At 46.8% G+C, this 17314-nt stretch overlaps 1 protein-coding gene across 2 annotated transcripts in view; it reads right to left on the bottom strand.

Moving 5' to 3' along the window:
- Positions 1 to 17314, bottom strand: part of SLC10A7 (solute carrier family 10 member 7) — a 199107-nt gene that overhangs the window by 41208 nt on the left and 140585 nt on the right. For both annotated transcript variants that reach the window (XM_045831729.1, XM_045831728.1), the window contains 2 exons: positions 13973 to 14008; positions 810 to 893 (listed from right to left, as the gene is read on the bottom strand). In XM_045831729.1, coding sequence (XP_045687685.1) covers positions 810 to 893; positions 13973 to 14008 — 120 coding nt within the window. The remainder of the gene's footprint in view (positions 1 to 809; positions 894 to 13972; positions 14009 to 17314) is intronic.

Below are 17314 nucleotides of genomic sequence, written 5' to 3'. Positions count from 1 at the left end.
ACATGGGCATTATTACTAGTACACGGGTTAATAAATTACGAATCTAGAGCTAAGGAGATCAAATGATTTGTCAAAGGTCACACAGCAAATACCAGGTAGAACTAAGTCTAGAGTCTAGTTGCTCTTAAACTCCTGTCTATGCTCTTAATCATCCAAACATACTGTTTCCTAAGACTTGCTCATTTGGTGGCACGTTACATTCTTTACTTCTTTACTCTGGCTACCTATGAGTTAAAAAAAAACCTTGCTTTAAAATTTGTATGCTGATAATTAAATTACATGCTTATTATTACCTTGTTAAATGAAATTGAAATATAAGAATGTATTCCATTATCCACTTCAACAAGAATGATAAAGGAAACTAAATTTTCTAAGATCTAATTTAAGAGCTAATAGAATTCAATGTTTATTTTATTAATTACGGGACCATGAATCTGATAATTGATGTTGGAGGTGTCTAGGAAGCAGCCAACCAGAGACAGATGCTCATTCCCAGCAATGGTCCTAAATGCTGAGACCGCAATGGAAGTCACAGAGTAAGGTAATGGCTTGCAACATGTCCCCAAGCTAGCTGCACAGCTATAAAGAAGAGAAATAAATGTAAAAAAAAATCAAGATTCTGTGCAGGTGTCCCTATCTGTAAAACATATCATTATTAACTAAAAAAAGAGAGAGAGAGACTATTGTGATTGGTACAACCTGTGTTTCATTAAACTGTCTCTTCCTCCATCTCTTTCCTTAACTCTCCTCACACTTTGCAAGAACTTACAATTTGATCTGTAAAGAGCAGACTGCATTAGAGACCTTACCTGTCCGATAACGAGAGGAACCACAACAGTCATAAAAAGCTGAGAAAAAATAGATGTAAAAGGCACAGACGAGGATGAGCCAAGCTGTAAAACAAGAATAGAAGGAGTTAGAGTTACTCGCAATCAGTTAGCAAACATTGCTGTTAACTAAATCATGCAATAAGTGACTCTCTCATGTGCACCAAAAATTTGGTAGCTGTACACAAAAAGCAAGTGATTTTTAATTTTCTAAACTTAACACAAAATAACCTGTTAAGTAGTTTAATATACAGTTTTGACTGGGACAGTAAGATTGAAGGAAATGATAACTACGTTGTTTTATAATCAACTTGATTATGATTAAATCCATGATAGTTCACCTATTGTCATGGCTTATGTGATTATTTCACCTATCACATACCTAAATCAAACAAGTGTATTCTAGTATTTTCTCATCAAGAGGCAAATGAAGTAGTTTCTAACTTCCCTACTTTTTCAAAACAAAGGCAATGAATTTCATATCCTTTAAATTATTTTCTTACACAAAACCTAGCAAATGGGAAATCCTAAAGCAGGACTCATTATTAAACTTCAATACAGCTCTCCTAAATGTGTATGTTTCAATACCATTCATGAGTCCTGTTTTGGTTGGTTCTTTTTGCTGATTACTGCAGACTCCGCTGCAGGAAGATTTGATTGGCAGCAGTGCACGATGGTGTTTGTCTGTGAACACAGTCGCACACTCATATTAGCGTCAGCCACCAGGAACTGCTGTCTTCCTATGACCTTGAATGCTGTCTTTCCTCTGAAGTCCTTCTGGCTTTCAAACCTGGCCAACACTAGCCCGTTCCATAGGAATTTCTCTCCCTTTGGAGTTTATGACTCCCTTTTGCAACCAGGCTCTCTTGAACCATCACCAGCCAGCTCCCTGGCCCCTGGCACTTACTTTCCCCCTCCCCTGCAGACCAAGCCTCAATCTCCATATTTACCTAAGTTTGGTTCAACTTGCATATAGCTTTGGGGAAATAATTGTTGTACACTATATTGAGGAAGCAATGACTGAGGGCATGGAATGTTAAAAAAAAATCAATCAAATATTTAGATAAATGAAGTCAAGAGCTCAGGATGAAATGATGTGGGATCAGTGTCTTCACTGATTTCTGCGTGAACTGGCTTACCAAAATCTTTTCTACACCCTGGCACGTTTTATAAGATTCTGTGCCCTGGCCTCAGCCCCAGTCTGGAGGCACTCAGAATGCCGAGAATGCGTGTCCTGCCCACCAGACCGCAGGCATTCAAGGCCACCTTCGACACTGGCCACCAGCTGCCAGTGTAACCCGCACACACGGCCGCAGCCTTTGCCTCCAGGACCAAGGCATTCTGGGGCACAAAGAGAGTGAAGCGGGAAGCGAGGAGCTGGTGGGGAACAGATCGGTCCCTGGTGTGTTCAACGCTATGTGGCTGGTAGGCGTTTCTTTCTATGCAAAGCCGAAGTAGTAAAAACTAATAATCTCAGCCTATTTTAGGGCAACTATGTCCTTGAGACACAAGGTAACTAACAAATATATTCTCTTCACAAATATTAACTCCAAGGATATCCCTGGGGCAAGGACCGAAATAAAGAAAAGTGGATCTTATAGGAAACTGAAGCACTGGGTGAACAGAAAAAAAAAAGAAACAGTTTAAAGAACAAAAAGTTTTCGAGTTCAGAAACAAGCAGCTCAGTGCTCTGCCCGTGAGGTTTACGGTGTGTTGGGGAGCGGCCGTCGGATTCCGGGCAGAGACCTTCTGTTAAAAAGGGACGATTCTTGCCTGGAATCTCACGGATGATCTTACGTAGCCCTGTTCTGATTTCTATTTCAACTTCCCTGAGTTAGTTACTGTTTTCAAGATATGTTAACGATAACCATGTAAAAAGCTGCAGTCCGTCTGTCTGTCATCCCAGTGCTTACCCCAGGAACTGGCACAGAGAGCATGTTTGCAGAAGAATAAGCCTGCGCAGGACGAACAAGTGGAGGGATCTGTACACGAGGTGTTACAAAGTGACAAGCATGTGGTTATTATAAAAATTACGTGGTATTATTTTCTCCTCTGCTTGTTTACCACCAGTAACACTACTCATTCTAACGTGCACCTAGAAACAAAGGGCATCTAGTCGTGCAAGATCCACGTGAAGAAAGGATGAGAGTGTGTATGTGTGTGTCTCTGTGCGTGTGTCTGTGTGACTGCGAGTCTCTATGAGTGTGCGTGTCCCTGTGAGTGTGTGTCTCTGTGAGTGAGTGCGTGTGTATGTGTGTGTGTGCAGAGCAGAGCCAGGGCCTGTTCTCCGTCCTCAGCGCTCCCTCACCCGCCCCGATCCTTCTGCTGCTCGGTAGGGGAAGACCTAACGCTGACAGAACCTCAACCCTGGCAGAGACTTGGAGCCCCGTTCCACTCCCTCTTTTTCAAGATGCGAAAACTGTGGTCTGAAAAGAAGCGACTTGCAATGAACATCTCCAATGCCTCCACTGTGATAGGAAATTGGCCATGCTTCTACAACCCAGGCGAGCCGCCCTGCAGCCACGCCTGCGCTGTGAGGACAGCTCTCCCGCACTGGGAGGTCCGGTTTGCTTACTCCTCAAGTACGACTGCAGAGCAGTGAACCCAGAGATCAAATGGGGAGAAAAGTTAAAACATGACTTCACTTACTAAGTTAATCTGGGGGGTTATTTTCAAGATTGAAAATCTTGATTCTGCCAAAAAAGATCAGATTTGCTGAGAGAAGTCAAGGCAAATCCAGCGCCACTTTGGTTCTAAGAACAGTAGGTATGTCGGTCCCCATCTGTCCATCATTTGCATGCGGGTGTTTGGGAGGCGTGTACTCCTAGAAGACAGTGGACGGGGCTGCGGGGTGAGGGGAGGGGCCCGTGGCCTCCATGCCCCCTTTCCTCTGAAGTGCCTGTGATCTTCGCTCCAGGAGACGAGGAACACGGGCGAGAGCAGCCCTTCCTGGAGACTCGGTCAGATCAGAGGCCAGGGCGAGCTGGCCCGGGCTGTAATTAGCTGGGTTGCGCAGAGCCAGACTGGGCACAGCGGCGGCGGGGAAGCCGGGGGAAGTCCCGCAGGACGGCTCCCTTAGAGTGGCTTCGAAGGTGGGAAACCTCAGCACGGGGGGTCTAATTTGGCAGATGTCCTCGCTTTTGAATCGGCCCCCGGGCCCGTCGCCGGGGTCAGTGTGAAGATGCAGAGGTGCCTGGGGGGACTCCCAGGCCCTGTGCAGCCTGCCCTGGCATCCAGAAGAAAGGAGAAGGAGCGTCTGGCACAGGGCGGCCTCCGAGCCCAGGGCGGGGAGAGGCCGAGACCCAGTCATTCCGCATGCAGAGTCGGTCGAGACTAAAGCAGGAGGAAACGCGCTGACCCATTTGGTTCTCCACGTCTTCGTAAGGAACCTGCCATGGTGTCTCCTGTAAAGGCCCGTGTGGTTCTGAAGCAGCCACAGCGTGCACAGTCGGATAAACTTGCAGGTTCGGGAAAACCTGGCACCAAGCAAGTGCTCTGGGCCTCACTGCGCTGCCCAGGTAGATTTAGTGGTAACAGGTCCCCTCCTGCCCATCCACGCTTTAGACACAGCCGTTCAGCAGTCCAGTCACTGGCGAATTTCCTCCAGGAGTCTCGTGCTGTAAAGCAGACCCCTTACAAGTAGGTTTGTTTGTTTTATCTTATGCTGAAAAGAAGGGATTCAGTGAAAGTTAAGTATGTGGGAATGTAGGACCTTTGTGTCCAATCATTCATATAGTTATTGGAGTCTCCTGCAGGCCAGAGCACGCTTAGACACGGGAACTACACACAAGCCCTTCCTCTCTGGGACTCGATTTTCAAGAGCTGAGTTCTGTGTGCAGGTCCGCCCAGCACCAGGGCACACACACTCCTTCCCGCGAATATCTTCTCCCTCCCCACTTGGAGCTTGAGAAGTTCCAGTCTTTCTCTCCGACTCAGTGCAAGCACTGCTTCTTTAGGAAGTCCTTCCAACCCTCCTCCCAGCACGCAGACCGGGCCGCCCCTCCTTCATGGCCCCGTGGCTCCACTGTGCATCTCAGGATGCCTGGTCGCCCGCAGTCACAGACCTGTCTCTCCAGGAGTCTCTGTGTTCCTGGAGATCAGGGACCGGGCCTCATTCAAGCTCCCTGGGGGCCAGCAGGGACCATGTTTTCCATCCAGGGCAGGGGCTCTTACACTTTAGTTCATCAGAAGCCCTCTCGGGGTTTGTTAAAACACAGATTGCTTGGCGCCCCCCTCAGAGTTTCTGATTCGGAACATCCGGGGAGAAGGATGAAAGGGGTGGAGGATGGTGAGAATCTGCATTTCTAAAAAGGCCCCGGCAGAGGCTGGTGCTGCAGAGCTGGGGGTCACACTTTGAGAAGCACCAAGCAGGTATGTAGTAGGTGCTCAACAAACATGGGTTCAGTTCCCGAATGAGCACAACACATAGATAGGAAAAGAGGCCCGACGATGTTTTCTTTCCCTCCTTCCAGTGTGGGGTGAGTTACAAAGCCCTGGTCAATTCACAGACCCAAGAAAGGATCAGTAGCCTGGCCTCCCACACAACTGCCTCATAATTATATGAATGGCAACACTGATTGTGCAGTTTCTGTGTGCCAGACATTGCTCTAAATGCTTAATGTGTGTTGAATAATTTAATGCAGCAACCCCTGGAGGGAGGTCTTCCCAGTACCCTGATTTTCATGGGACATGAGAGTGGCAGAGGACAGTCCAGCCACTCGGTCGAGGGCACTGCAGCTAGAAGGCCACGGAGCCAGGATCTAAGCCAGGAAGTGTTGCTCCACATCCTTACACTTGGGCCTCACACTGTGCCGCATGTTAATTATAGAAGCCGTGAAATGGGGAAGGGTCAGGGGTGGGCTCCCTGTCCTTGCCCCCAGGAGAGAAGGAGGGGAGGCACCTGTGCCTGTGGGGGGAGGGGATGGAGCTGCACGGAGAGGGGCGCTGAGGGCAGGCAGAGGCGAGAAGAGGGGGAAAGGAAAGGAAAAGAACGGTGAGTGCGGGCACTGGCTGATGCCCTCTGCAACTGGGGCTCTGGATTTCAGTCCCGGGACTCAGAAAACTATCTGAGGGACCATTTTCTCGACTCTCTCCCGGATGGTACACAACTAGTTCCAGGGCAGATGCAACAGGAGCTAACCCAGTCCACGCACAGTGGATGCTTTAGGGTGTTGGGACTCTATTCTCTCACTTGGCAGAGGAAGACGGAGGAGTAAAGGAGGGGTGAGTGCTATCAATCCATTCAGTTTAGAAACAATTTGATCTGGAAAGAATCTGGGGGTCCAGTCTGTAAAATATGATGGGGCCAAACCAACGAGACTCAGAAAGACAACCCGGCAGCAGCTCTTGACAAACGGGCACGGACTGTCTGTTAGAATCACAGTTACCGACCCACGCACGGCTAGAGAACAGATGGCGCGTTTTAAATCACTCCTGTAAGTGAGCTGACCTATAAATTGTCATTAATGCACCAGGTCCTCCCTGACTCTGCTGTGTAATCAGCCTTTTATCTCCTACCAGGGAAATCCATTAGCCACAGGCATCTTCACTATCTGTGTCTCTTCTCAGCTATTAAAACATTATTGCATTAAATAATTCACCCTTGATGATTGGTCTCTGCTTTCATTAGCACCATGTTCAGGGACAATAAGAACAGATATTTACAGTTTATACTGTAGAATGGCGAATTTGAGATCTCTTTGGCCAGAAAATCAGACACAGGGTTTGCTCACTTCCTGCTCGGTGTCCGCCCTCACCCATGGCTCACCCAGAGCGCTGTCCCGGGGGGAGGGAGAGAAGGAAGGGACTGTCTCCTATGGCGCCTCACCTTCCAGCACCCACACAGATGCTCTCTTACATCCCTGTCTCCTTCCCTTCACACCGAGGAGCACTCAGAAGGAGCATGTCCCCATCCCCAGACCCTTCTCGATTTCATCTCCCCCCAGGAACTCCAGGTGAGCCTCGCCCCTGCTGCTCCTTCTTGCACAGGGAAACGTGCAAACCACATTCTGTCCTTACACAGCACTGGTGAGGTAAGTGTGCGCCCGCTGACGGGCTCGATGCAAAAATGCCTGTGACTCTTATCCAGATTAAGAATATGATTGTTAAGCAGCCATGCTGGTTCAGATGTGTGTATCGAACTCAACCCGGGCTATGCGTGGAAAGTATAGGTTTAGTAGAGGAAGGGATCCTTTTTCTGTCTAGACATGCAGTGTGTTTCCTTCTTTAGGAAGTAAAGAGCAAAACAGGCTTCAAGTGATTTTGGAAGATAAAACAACAGATATGTAAAACATTTCTTTTTATTATATGCTAACTTCAAACCCAAGATGAAACGATTACCTTCCGATCACTGATGGAAACTATGTTCGCCTGTAAGTTCTAGGTATTCGAACTACACTGAGATCTTAGTCAAGTGTGCCTGGGGGATGGTACACGGGCTTATAGCCTCAGAGGACAGCCGCGAGGAGACGGGCTTTCAGGACACGGAGGGCTGGAGGCAGAGATACTCAGAAGCATCTAGAAACAAACTTGGCTTCTAATCCCCTGACCACAGGATATGGCTTTGTCAGTACGAGTCTGGATCAGGAACCAAAGCACTTACTGCTGCTGACTAGAGTCCCTTCAGCAGAGCAAAGCTGTACACGCCTCCAGAAGAGCTCTCTGAACTTGGGGACCCACAGGCAAGGGCAGCACAAGGCAGCAGTGACCTCCTCTCCCCATCCAGACCGACCTGCGCGGGGAGCACCAGCGGCAGCTGGTGTTGGCAGGGAGCCCCCGGGCAAGGGCAAAGCCTGGAAGGCAGCGTGGGCCTGAGCTCACCCAGTGTCACCGCCCCTCCGTCAAGTCCCAGCAGTCCCAGACCAGCAGCGGAACTGGCCTCCCGGCTCAGAGGTCCTCAGAGCAGAAGGAGTTTATCAACGTCACCCCTAGAGCACTGGCAATGGCACGCCAGGTGCTCCCCCTAGCCCTTCATGGTTCAAATGGTTTTGGGGGGCCCCGATATGGGCATTTACCAAAGATTCCATATTTTCCTACCTCACGAAGCCCTCCTGGTATGAGAACCATCTCCGTGTGATGTACATGCACGGGTGGGAGACAGGCTACTCCCAGGTTCGAGAGACGGTTGTTCTTCACTCAAGTTACGGACGAATACTCCTCGGCACAAGGTGGGGAGACCGGCTCAGGGTAAGACCACTGGGGCCATCAAATGGGTAGCCGCTCTTTACATGTTTTATCATCAGTTCACACACGGCACATGGGACCATCAACTACGCAATCATCATTGGGAACATGACAGAAACAGAGAAGTGTGTATGGCAGTAATGGCTGTGTGCACTGCTCTTGGTCGCTCCAGGGGCATCGAACGTTGATGAATTTTATCACAGGTAGCCAACTACTAGGAAAACTGTCATGATGGCAGCCTCCAAGGCCCCTGGGGATCTCTCTCCCTGACCTGGACTTCTCTCTTCTACGAACTCCCATGAAACTCACTCTGAAGAACATAGTGGGGCAGTTACTTTTTCTTCTAAATCTCTTCCCTATTCTTTTTTCTCATTTACCCAAATACGCTTGAAGTTTCTTCAAGGCACTAATTATGTCTTATTCTTTTTTGTCTTTCCTATGCTACCTAGAATATAAACATTCAAGAGGTAGTAACTGAGTGCTGATAATATGTCTTAAAACCAACTGTCTCCGAGGAGGCAGGCTTTGGAAGATAACTGGGAAGGAACCCTCGAGGGGAGGCGGATCCTGGCTGAACACGCCCAGTGCTCCTTCCTAGGAGTGTTGTCGTCTCAAATGAGTTAAGGAAACTCTTTGAACCTAAGTTTTCTCATATAGCGTGAGGGTAATACCCACCCCTAAAGGCAGTCATGCCCGTCACATGGGATTATGCAATAAGTGCACATTACATCTACTCAATGAAAATTGTTCCACCGCTCCCCTCCCATTACTGTGGGTGGGCTCTCTGTGCTTAGGAGGCCACAGCTCCCTTTATGAACTAGAACTCACCCCCTTTCTCCTGCTCAAGGACACGGGTCCATGAATTTCTGTATCAGTTCTTCCTTCTCCAACTGGATGAATCCATCAATACAAATATGCTGATAATTTTCCCAACTTGGTTGCTGCCTCATTTTCAGTACTCTTTAGAGCAAAATTCCTCAAAAGGGTTATTGATGATCATTGTATTTATCTCCCCTCCCTCCTTCCCCTCCCTCCCTCCCTCCCTTCCTTCCTTCCTTCACCAGTTCCAATCAGCTCTCACCCCCACAACGCTGCTGAAACAGCTCCTGTGAAGGTCCCCAGTGGACTCCGCCATGTGAAAACCAGTGGTCACTGTCAGACTTTACGGTGTCTGAACCACTACCAGCATTTCCAGTAGTTGACCACTCCCCTCTTTCTGAAATACATCCTCTGTGAGTCTTCTGGCACACCAGATTCTTTGGGTCTTCCTCCTAAGCACAGTGCACATTCCTTGGTCTTCTTGGTCAACCACTGATACCTTTCCTTCTCTAGTCTCACTCTCCTGGTGAACTCTCCCAGTCTAACTTCAAATCCCTTTCTGTCCGGAATCAACCTTTAAAAAAATATGTCAGAACATGCCATTTCCTTGATCAAAACTCTTTTAATGGTTTCCTGTCTCTCTCAAATTCAAATTCAAGTTCAAAGTCCTTACAAAGGATTGCAAGGTCCTACCTCATTTTCTCCAACCTCATCTCCACCTATGTCTCCCCTTGCTCACTCTGTTCCAGGCCCACCTGCTGTTCCCCGACAACACCAGGCGCACTCTCAGGGCCTTTGCACTGCCGCTCCCCCTGCCCAGAACACTCTCCCCACAGAAGGGTCCCTCCTTTATCTCCTCCAGGCCTTTGCACCAATATAATTTTCTCAGTAAGTCCAACCTTGGCCTCCTTATTGAAAATAGCAATCTCCCACTCTGGCTCTTCTTGTTCCCCCTCCTGATTTTACTTTCCTTTTAGCACATGCTACCCATCTTACACACTGTATTGTTACTTATTTGTTGCTTGTTTTTTTTTTTTTCTCCACTAGCACATAACCTCCATTAGAGCAAAGATGTTTCTGTGCTGCTTGCTGCTATAACCTTGGCACCCAGGAAAGGGCCTGGGAGAAAGAAGTCAACACATATTACTGAACGAGCGATGAGGAAGTTTCAAATACCTCTTTGAGGAGTTCTGCTAGAAAAGAGAGTACAGAAATGGAGTGTGGGTAGGATAAGGCGAGATTTAATTTTTAAGATATGTAATATTATAGGACGCTTATATGCTAATAGAAATGTAGAGATAGGAAATATAGGGGGAAAAGGGAGATATGCATGACTCACAGTGTTAAGTGAGCAGTAAGACTGGAAGACATCACTGGGAGGACTGGCCTTCGATGGGAGAAAGGACAGTTTGTCCACAGAAACAGAGGAGGAGGTGAAGAATGCAGACACAGGAAGGTGGGACTTTGTAAAATTTCTCTGACTGCTTCTAATTGCGTTACTAGCTAAATTCCTTTCTGCATCAGTTGGGATGAAAGAAGAGAAGATGCACTGGAGAATTGAGAGGGAGGAGAAGGTGTGAAGTAATTTTCTAGAAAGTGGGGGTGTGGCATTAATTAGGGGAAAGTAGTGGGATTGTCTGGCCCACTGACAGTTAGTTGTCATGAATTTCAAGTGAGACCGGGGTGAGGTATGCCCCAGCGTGTTCGGGTGCATACACAGAAAGTTGTGGGGTTGGATGGAAGCAGGCTTGGAATTGTGCAGGCAAATACAAAGCAGTAACAGATGAGGAGGCTGCTTGTTGATGGTGTACGCAATGAAGTGACTGTGATGACGGACCGTGAGATCTGGCCTAGGCAAGACGGGATGTGAGGGTAAGAAGGGGTGAAGGTAGGTGGGTTACTTTGAGGCATTGTTAAGGTGATAAGGTAAATAAGTTGGCCAGTCTAGCAAGTCTGAAGAATTTTTAATTTGGGGAATAAGTCACAAAGATCAAAGCTACAGGTAAGAGAACACATTTGAAAACAGGATTATGGAAAGACGCAGTTACTGGCAGTAACAAGGTCAAGGGTCTGACTATAGTGGTGTTGGCCGAAATGCACTGGAAGGTGATCTCACTGGAGAAGTCAAGATTTTAGAGGCCAGGGTACCAGGGGGATCAACTGTGTGAATACGGAAAACATTAAGAATTAGGGGACTGTTGAGAAGAAGACAACGGGTGCTAACATTTCCTGAACTCCTGGAGAGCGACCTAGTGTCTTCTGATAATTACACAGGGAGCAGTGGCAGGGAGCACAGGTGTGTTGGCAACACAACCTAATTCAAAGGAATTAGGGGACTTGATGGAGAAGTCATGGGAAATGATCAAGAATTGGTGATGAGGGGCAAGACAGACACTTTCACTCCATTTCAAGGCTCAGTGACAGGAAAGGCACCTGCAGCAGAGACATGAGTCAGAAGACGGGTTTCAGCTGGACCAAGACAGGAAAGGGGACATTCTGAGCAGAGGTTAATAACACAGGGAACCGAGATTCCATCAACAAAAAGGCCATTCCATGGCCTTTACTAGCTACTGCAACTGAATATCCAGGAATTTTCATTTTCAAAATAGGATTTTAAAAAAAAAGACCATTCCATTTTCAGGTGTTGTTTTAGTGTCTTTGGCTTCTGTAACGTTGTAACACCACAAACGCGGTGTGGCTTAAAACAGGGGAAGTATATTGTTTCACAGCTCTGGAAGCTATTAGGTCTGAAATCAATAAGGCCGTGCTCCCCGTGAAATCTGCAGGGGAGAATCCTTCCTCCTCCCGTCTGGCTTCTGAAGTGTGCGGCCACCCTCGGAGTTCCTCGAGTTGTAGATGCATCACTGTCTTCTCTGCCCCCCCCACCACATGCCATTCTCCCTGCGTGTCTCTGACTTCTCCTCTTGAAAGGACAGCAGTCATATTGGAGCAAGGGTTCACTCTACACCACTATGACCTCATCCTAACTGATTACATTGGCAACGGCCCTATTTTCAAATAAGGTCACATTCTGGGGCACTTGGGGTTAGATCTTCAACTTATCTTTCTGAGGGACACAACTTGACCCATAACAGGGTATTGATAAAAAGTCCCCCATCTTTTACGGTATGTGTTCATATTTCAAGTTGTTTGGGTTTTCACCCTGCTCAGGGAACGAGGCCCAGTAACCCAAGTACTTCAGCAAAGCCCATTGTTGGTAAAACAGATGACAACATGAAGAGGCAGAAAGTGCTATATACTGTGCATGTCATTTAAAGTCATATGACATAAAAGTATCTATTCATATTGTGTGATGGCGCCATTGAACCTATTGGAACAGCCCAGTTGGCTCAGAGGGAAGCATTGAACTTTTAATTTAAGGGTCTTGGGGTCTCTTTCACTAGTCTTGTTGCTCTGTTATTTTAAAATGTTGAAGCAACAAAAGCTCACAAGCCTATGGGTCCAAGAGTGGGGGAAAGTCTGCCATCCCATGATGCCATAATATTGATCGGCCGAGAAAACCCCTACGGCATGGAGATGGGAAGGAGAGGGGAAAGCGTACTCATCTAGTCCTTTAGTCATGAGCCAGACAGGGCCCCAGAGAGGCAGCCTCTGAGCAGGGCTGCTCCAGGTCCCAGCCCTTGAGCTGGGGCTCCGGCGTCTGCCTGACTTTCTTAAATGGCTCCCATGAGTAGGAGGTGCTACTTTTCACTTCCTCTCAAGGGAGGAAACCTAGGTTGTACAGCCATGTACTGTACAGGTACATGTACCGTACGTTCCTAGGTCTTTGGCTCCATCTGGTCCTCTGACCCACCGCAGTGGGGACCTCAGCCTGGCCTGCATCCCATGCGTGTGGAGCGCTACCCCGGGGAAACTGTGACCCAGGTCTGGGAAACAACACCCAGGGATGACCCAGTTCCTTGCGTCTAGTGAGCAGGCAGGTACACGCCAAGTCTAGCATTTCAAACGAATGCAAATCAACATTCACTTTAGTTTCAAGCAGACTCGCTGCAAATTCTGAACTGGTGAGGTCCCAATGAATGATGTTTGTGATGTTGAGGGAAATCGTCTGATTGCTTGACTCTTGTTACCTTGTCAGAACGAAGCTGGCATTTCAGGAGGGAGGGAAAGGCTGAGGCTTCGTACTTGAAGGTGATGTCTTTCATGAATGATGCAGAACCCAACTGTTTAGCAGTACACCCTCCCTCTCCACTTCCTGCACAGCTTGTAGGAAATGAAGTCCCTCACTCTGCTCCTCTAATTGAATTCCAGCTTGGGTAATTACACCATAATTAAATAAATTTTCCCCATAGTTTCAATTCACTGACAAATAGTGCTACTTAAACAGCTACATTTCACTCCCCAAAACGCATCCCCACTCCATTTCAGTGATGAGTGGAGTGATTTGTAGTTGGGTGATGTGTGTATGAAAAATGCACAGTTCATAAAATATTTTAGGTATCATTCATGATTACATATGCTTTTCTCAGCACGAGATAACATTAATTTCTATTATAATTTTTCATCTAATTTCTCATATGCATAGTACCCGAAGAAATAAGACAGTTAATTAGCATTCTTATTTTCTGAACAATGTTTTGTTTAGTTAACCAGTAGCTTGTATCTTTTCTTTCTAAAGCACACTTCATTATCCCTGGGAGGCAGATTGGGGTAGGTGGTGTTGTTCCCTATTCTGCTGATGAAAAAATTGAGGCAGTTTTCACCAAAGTGAGGAAGCCAATGATTATCAGCTTGGGACGTAAGTTTCCTCTGGTCCCCAGGTCCAAGGCTCTTTCCATCAAACACTGGGTCACTAGCAATCATTTCAGTTTTACAAATGAGAAAATAAGGAGCCGCACATTTGTGACCTATGTCCCAGGCCACTAATTTGTAACAATAATGGTTTAGGCAGCAGTTGGAGGCTTCAGGATTGGGTCCTGAGGCTGGCCTTGGATCACGAGGCCACAGAGGTCCTTTGGGTCCACATGGTATCGCTAGGTATACCTCAACTCGAAGAACAGTTCAAAATGTGGCACACAGGCATGCGAAGGATTCAAATTTTGATTTTATCTTAATGGCCCTTTCTTCAAGGGTTGTAGATGGCTTTTAATAAAAGACATGAGAGACAACGTGAAAATACTCACAAACAGCAGCAGAAGCAGGGGTGTGACAATGATGCCCTGAAAGAAATAAAGGAGATGAAGGTCATTTATCAGCATGGAAATCAGGACACTTGCTTTGCCATTTTAAACTCTGATGCATGGAAATGCTTATCCCTTGCACTTGCATTTAATAAAACCAGGGAGACAAAGAAGAGGGAGCCCCAATCTTGGCTCCCCCCACCCCATACTGCCTTAGCATCTCTATTACAGTTATTTGTATGCAGCAGCTTTAAAACTACAACCACCAATCTTCCTTAAACTCTCCTTCCCTTTGTGAAACTTAAGTCGCCTTCCATGTTGCATATGTATCATTCGGGTGGGAGCTGGCAAGTTTTCTCACTCCAAGGCTTTCCACTGGAACTTGGATAAAGTGCCTCTTTTCAAGGCAAGACAGGTGGTTCAGTCCCAGTTGGGCTCCTCTCCTGAGCAAAGACCACGTCAGTTGTGATGAATGAGATTGTCGTGATTTTTTAATGCGAACCGATCTCCCCTAGGAAATGAGCTGGGATCTCAAAACTCATTTCACTTGATTAGACTCCACGTCTCCATGGTGGAAGGCAAGTCTTTCATCTAATTCGGCCACATAGGACCACCTCAGTCCCTCTGCCTCCCCTAGGCAGGAAGGAGCAACAGATTTGTTTTCTGAGATGACAAGGAGCAGTTTGAGGCTGCTGTTGATGAGGCAGGAAACAAACTTTCAGGTTTCTCGAAGGTAAATCTTTTAAACGCGGTGCCTGAGTTGGGCATTGACAGGGTTCAGTGTAGAGCTGGACATGACGATGTCCCCTTTAGTTCTCCCTTTTCCTCGCCGTACTTCCTTATGATTTATACAAGAAAAAGCACTTCCTGTTTCTATTAATGAATTCTACGAGGAACTTTAAAATTCCCAAGAGTCTGTGAGTGCGCGAGAGTAAGACAGACAGACAGACAGACAGACAGAGGAGACTCCGGCCAGGGTCTATGTGCGGGGCCACTCCATCACTTCTGGGAGAGAAGTCCTTCAGGGAGTCCGTTGTCATTACAGTTACTAAATTCTTTTCGATGTGGCCCAGGAGGGACTGGCTTACTTCATACATGAACATTGCTCTTAGGAGTTTCTTGGGAATATACTCATGTGAGTATTCACACACGGGCCTGTTCTATTGCTAAATAATAGAATGAATGCTTCTTTGTTGTGCAAACTTTTGCACTGGACAACAGGAATACAACATCTTAATTTGTGCTATATTTTAAATCTATTTATTAAAATGTATATTGTGGCTTTTCAACTCCATTGGTGTCTATGAAACAGGTTCTCATCAGCACGTTTTTAGGGGAGCTAAATGTGTGAAACGCCAAAATAATTTATAAGAGTTATTGTTTTTTAATGACATGGGATATACTCAGACCTTAGCAGGAACCCCAGGCTTTACAAGGCCACGCGGGGACAAAAATATCTGGCTGTTTCAGCCGCTGTGGAGGCCGCCTGACTTCAGGTCAGTTTGTTTGAATGTCTATTGAACACCCACTTCTACGCCAGGCACTGTTCCAGGAATTACATGAAGCAACGGAGACTGGTCCAGAGGAAAGGGGGTAAGGCCATTCCAGGAGGAGGGGAGGGCATCCGAGAAACTGTAAAAGTTGAGCAGGGTGGGAAGTCAAGTATGACACGGAGGGTCAGACAGCAGACTGGTGGAGGCCCTGCAGGCCAGGAGAGGGGTCTGGAGTTGGGCTGTCAGGGTGTCGGGCTGCTGGAGAACCTAACACCAGGGTGTGACAAGTCGGTCAACAATTCGGTGCATGGAAAACGGATTTGCTTAGGTTGCCACCTGACCAGTTTTACCTTTGTTATCTATCAACTCACCTGAATTCGGATTAACAAAGTAGAAACTTATTTTAATGTTGATTTTGGAATATCAGTAACACTAATGATGTATATTATCTGTGATAGATAGGATAAGGATTTTCACCCAGGAAGGAGACTGGGCCTCATCACCACTCTGGGGACACTTGTCTTATACCCGAGGAATCGAAGTCACACAGGTTTCGCATATAGTACATAGGAACCCACGTTCTTCCTGGTCCCCGTTTATTTTCCTTAGCGAGAGTGGCACAGTATTAGTGATAGTAACAATGCCAATACTGTTAATGGTATTTTGTTTCAGCACTTTTATGCATATTTTAAAATTTGACCCTCCCCTCTTGAAGGAGTTAGGTTATGAAATAGCCACATTTTACAGACGAGGAGACTGGGGTTTAGAAAAGCCAAGCAACCAGCCCAAAGCCTCATCAAATATAAATAGCAAAGCCTGGCCTCGAGCCTGCTTCGTGTGACCGAGAATCCAGGACTGACCCCTCTGAACCCCTGGTCCTGGGTAGCGGATCTCAGCAGCCGGTGCAGTTTGCTACAGAGTCCTGCTCAGGCACATGTGTAGGGCTTAGCTGCTGTATGACCTTGCTCTCAAGTTGACAACCAATCCTTAGAGAGGCCCTTATGCTCGCAGGAGGAACACTGGGAGCTGCAGGTTCTCCTGCCTGAATAGTTCAAGTGCAGAGTCACCAACACACAGCAGTTTCTTCACAGTTCTTCCAAGGTTACGATATTTGTTCCTAAAATGGTAAAAATGTCCTAGCCAATAGGATGCATTTTCTAATACTGGATTCAAGATTTCTCATTATTTTCTCAAAAAATGGCTGTTCAGGTTCATTAACTAAGAATGAATTGTTACATAGTGCCGAGATCCGCTTTGCAGTTGTAGTAGGACATGAGTCAACCCAGTGCCATGAACCCAGATGAGATCTCCATAATTACGTTTTGGTGAAATTATTAGAGTTAATAATAAAATAATAACAGCTAACACTTATGGAGTACTTCTGTCAGATGATGTGCTGAGGACCGAATGCACGTTACCTTACCTAGTCTTCACTACAACCCCGTGAGCCAGGTACCAGTATTTCTCCAGCCATTAGGGGAGGAATGTGGGACTCAGAGACACTGAGTGAAATAAAGAGAGACAACGCTGGAAATCCAATCTCTGGCTCCCGACTCCAGAGCCTGGGGTCCCGGACGGTATAAATAACATCTTCGCCGTCTTACTCTGTTTCCTCGGGGTTATATTTTAAGAGTAAACCAGACAGGAGCTTTAAACTCAGTACATTTTTTTGACGACATGAAACAAATTGAGAAATAAGCCTTTGCATGGCATGGCTGTCATGTTTTTTTTTTTAAACCAGGTTTTTGCAAATATCAAGGATAAAAAAGGGTGACCTAAAAATTTAAACTGTAACAGCAACAATCATTGGAAGGTGCAAAGTCAAATACATGTGATTTTCCCTCGGGCTCTA

The sequence above is a fragment of the Phyllostomus hastatus genome, unplaced genomic scaffold, assembly GCF_019186645.2.
Source record: "Phyllostomus hastatus isolate PE091 unplaced genomic scaffold, TTU_PhHast_1.1 phas_contig_159, whole genome shotgun sequence".
Classification (NCBI taxonomy): Eukaryota; Metazoa; Chordata; class Mammalia; order Chiroptera; family Phyllostomidae; genus Phyllostomus; species Phyllostomus hastatus.
The sequence above is the reverse complement of the archived record's forward strand: the minus strand, read 5'-3'. Positions and strand labels throughout refer to the sequence as shown.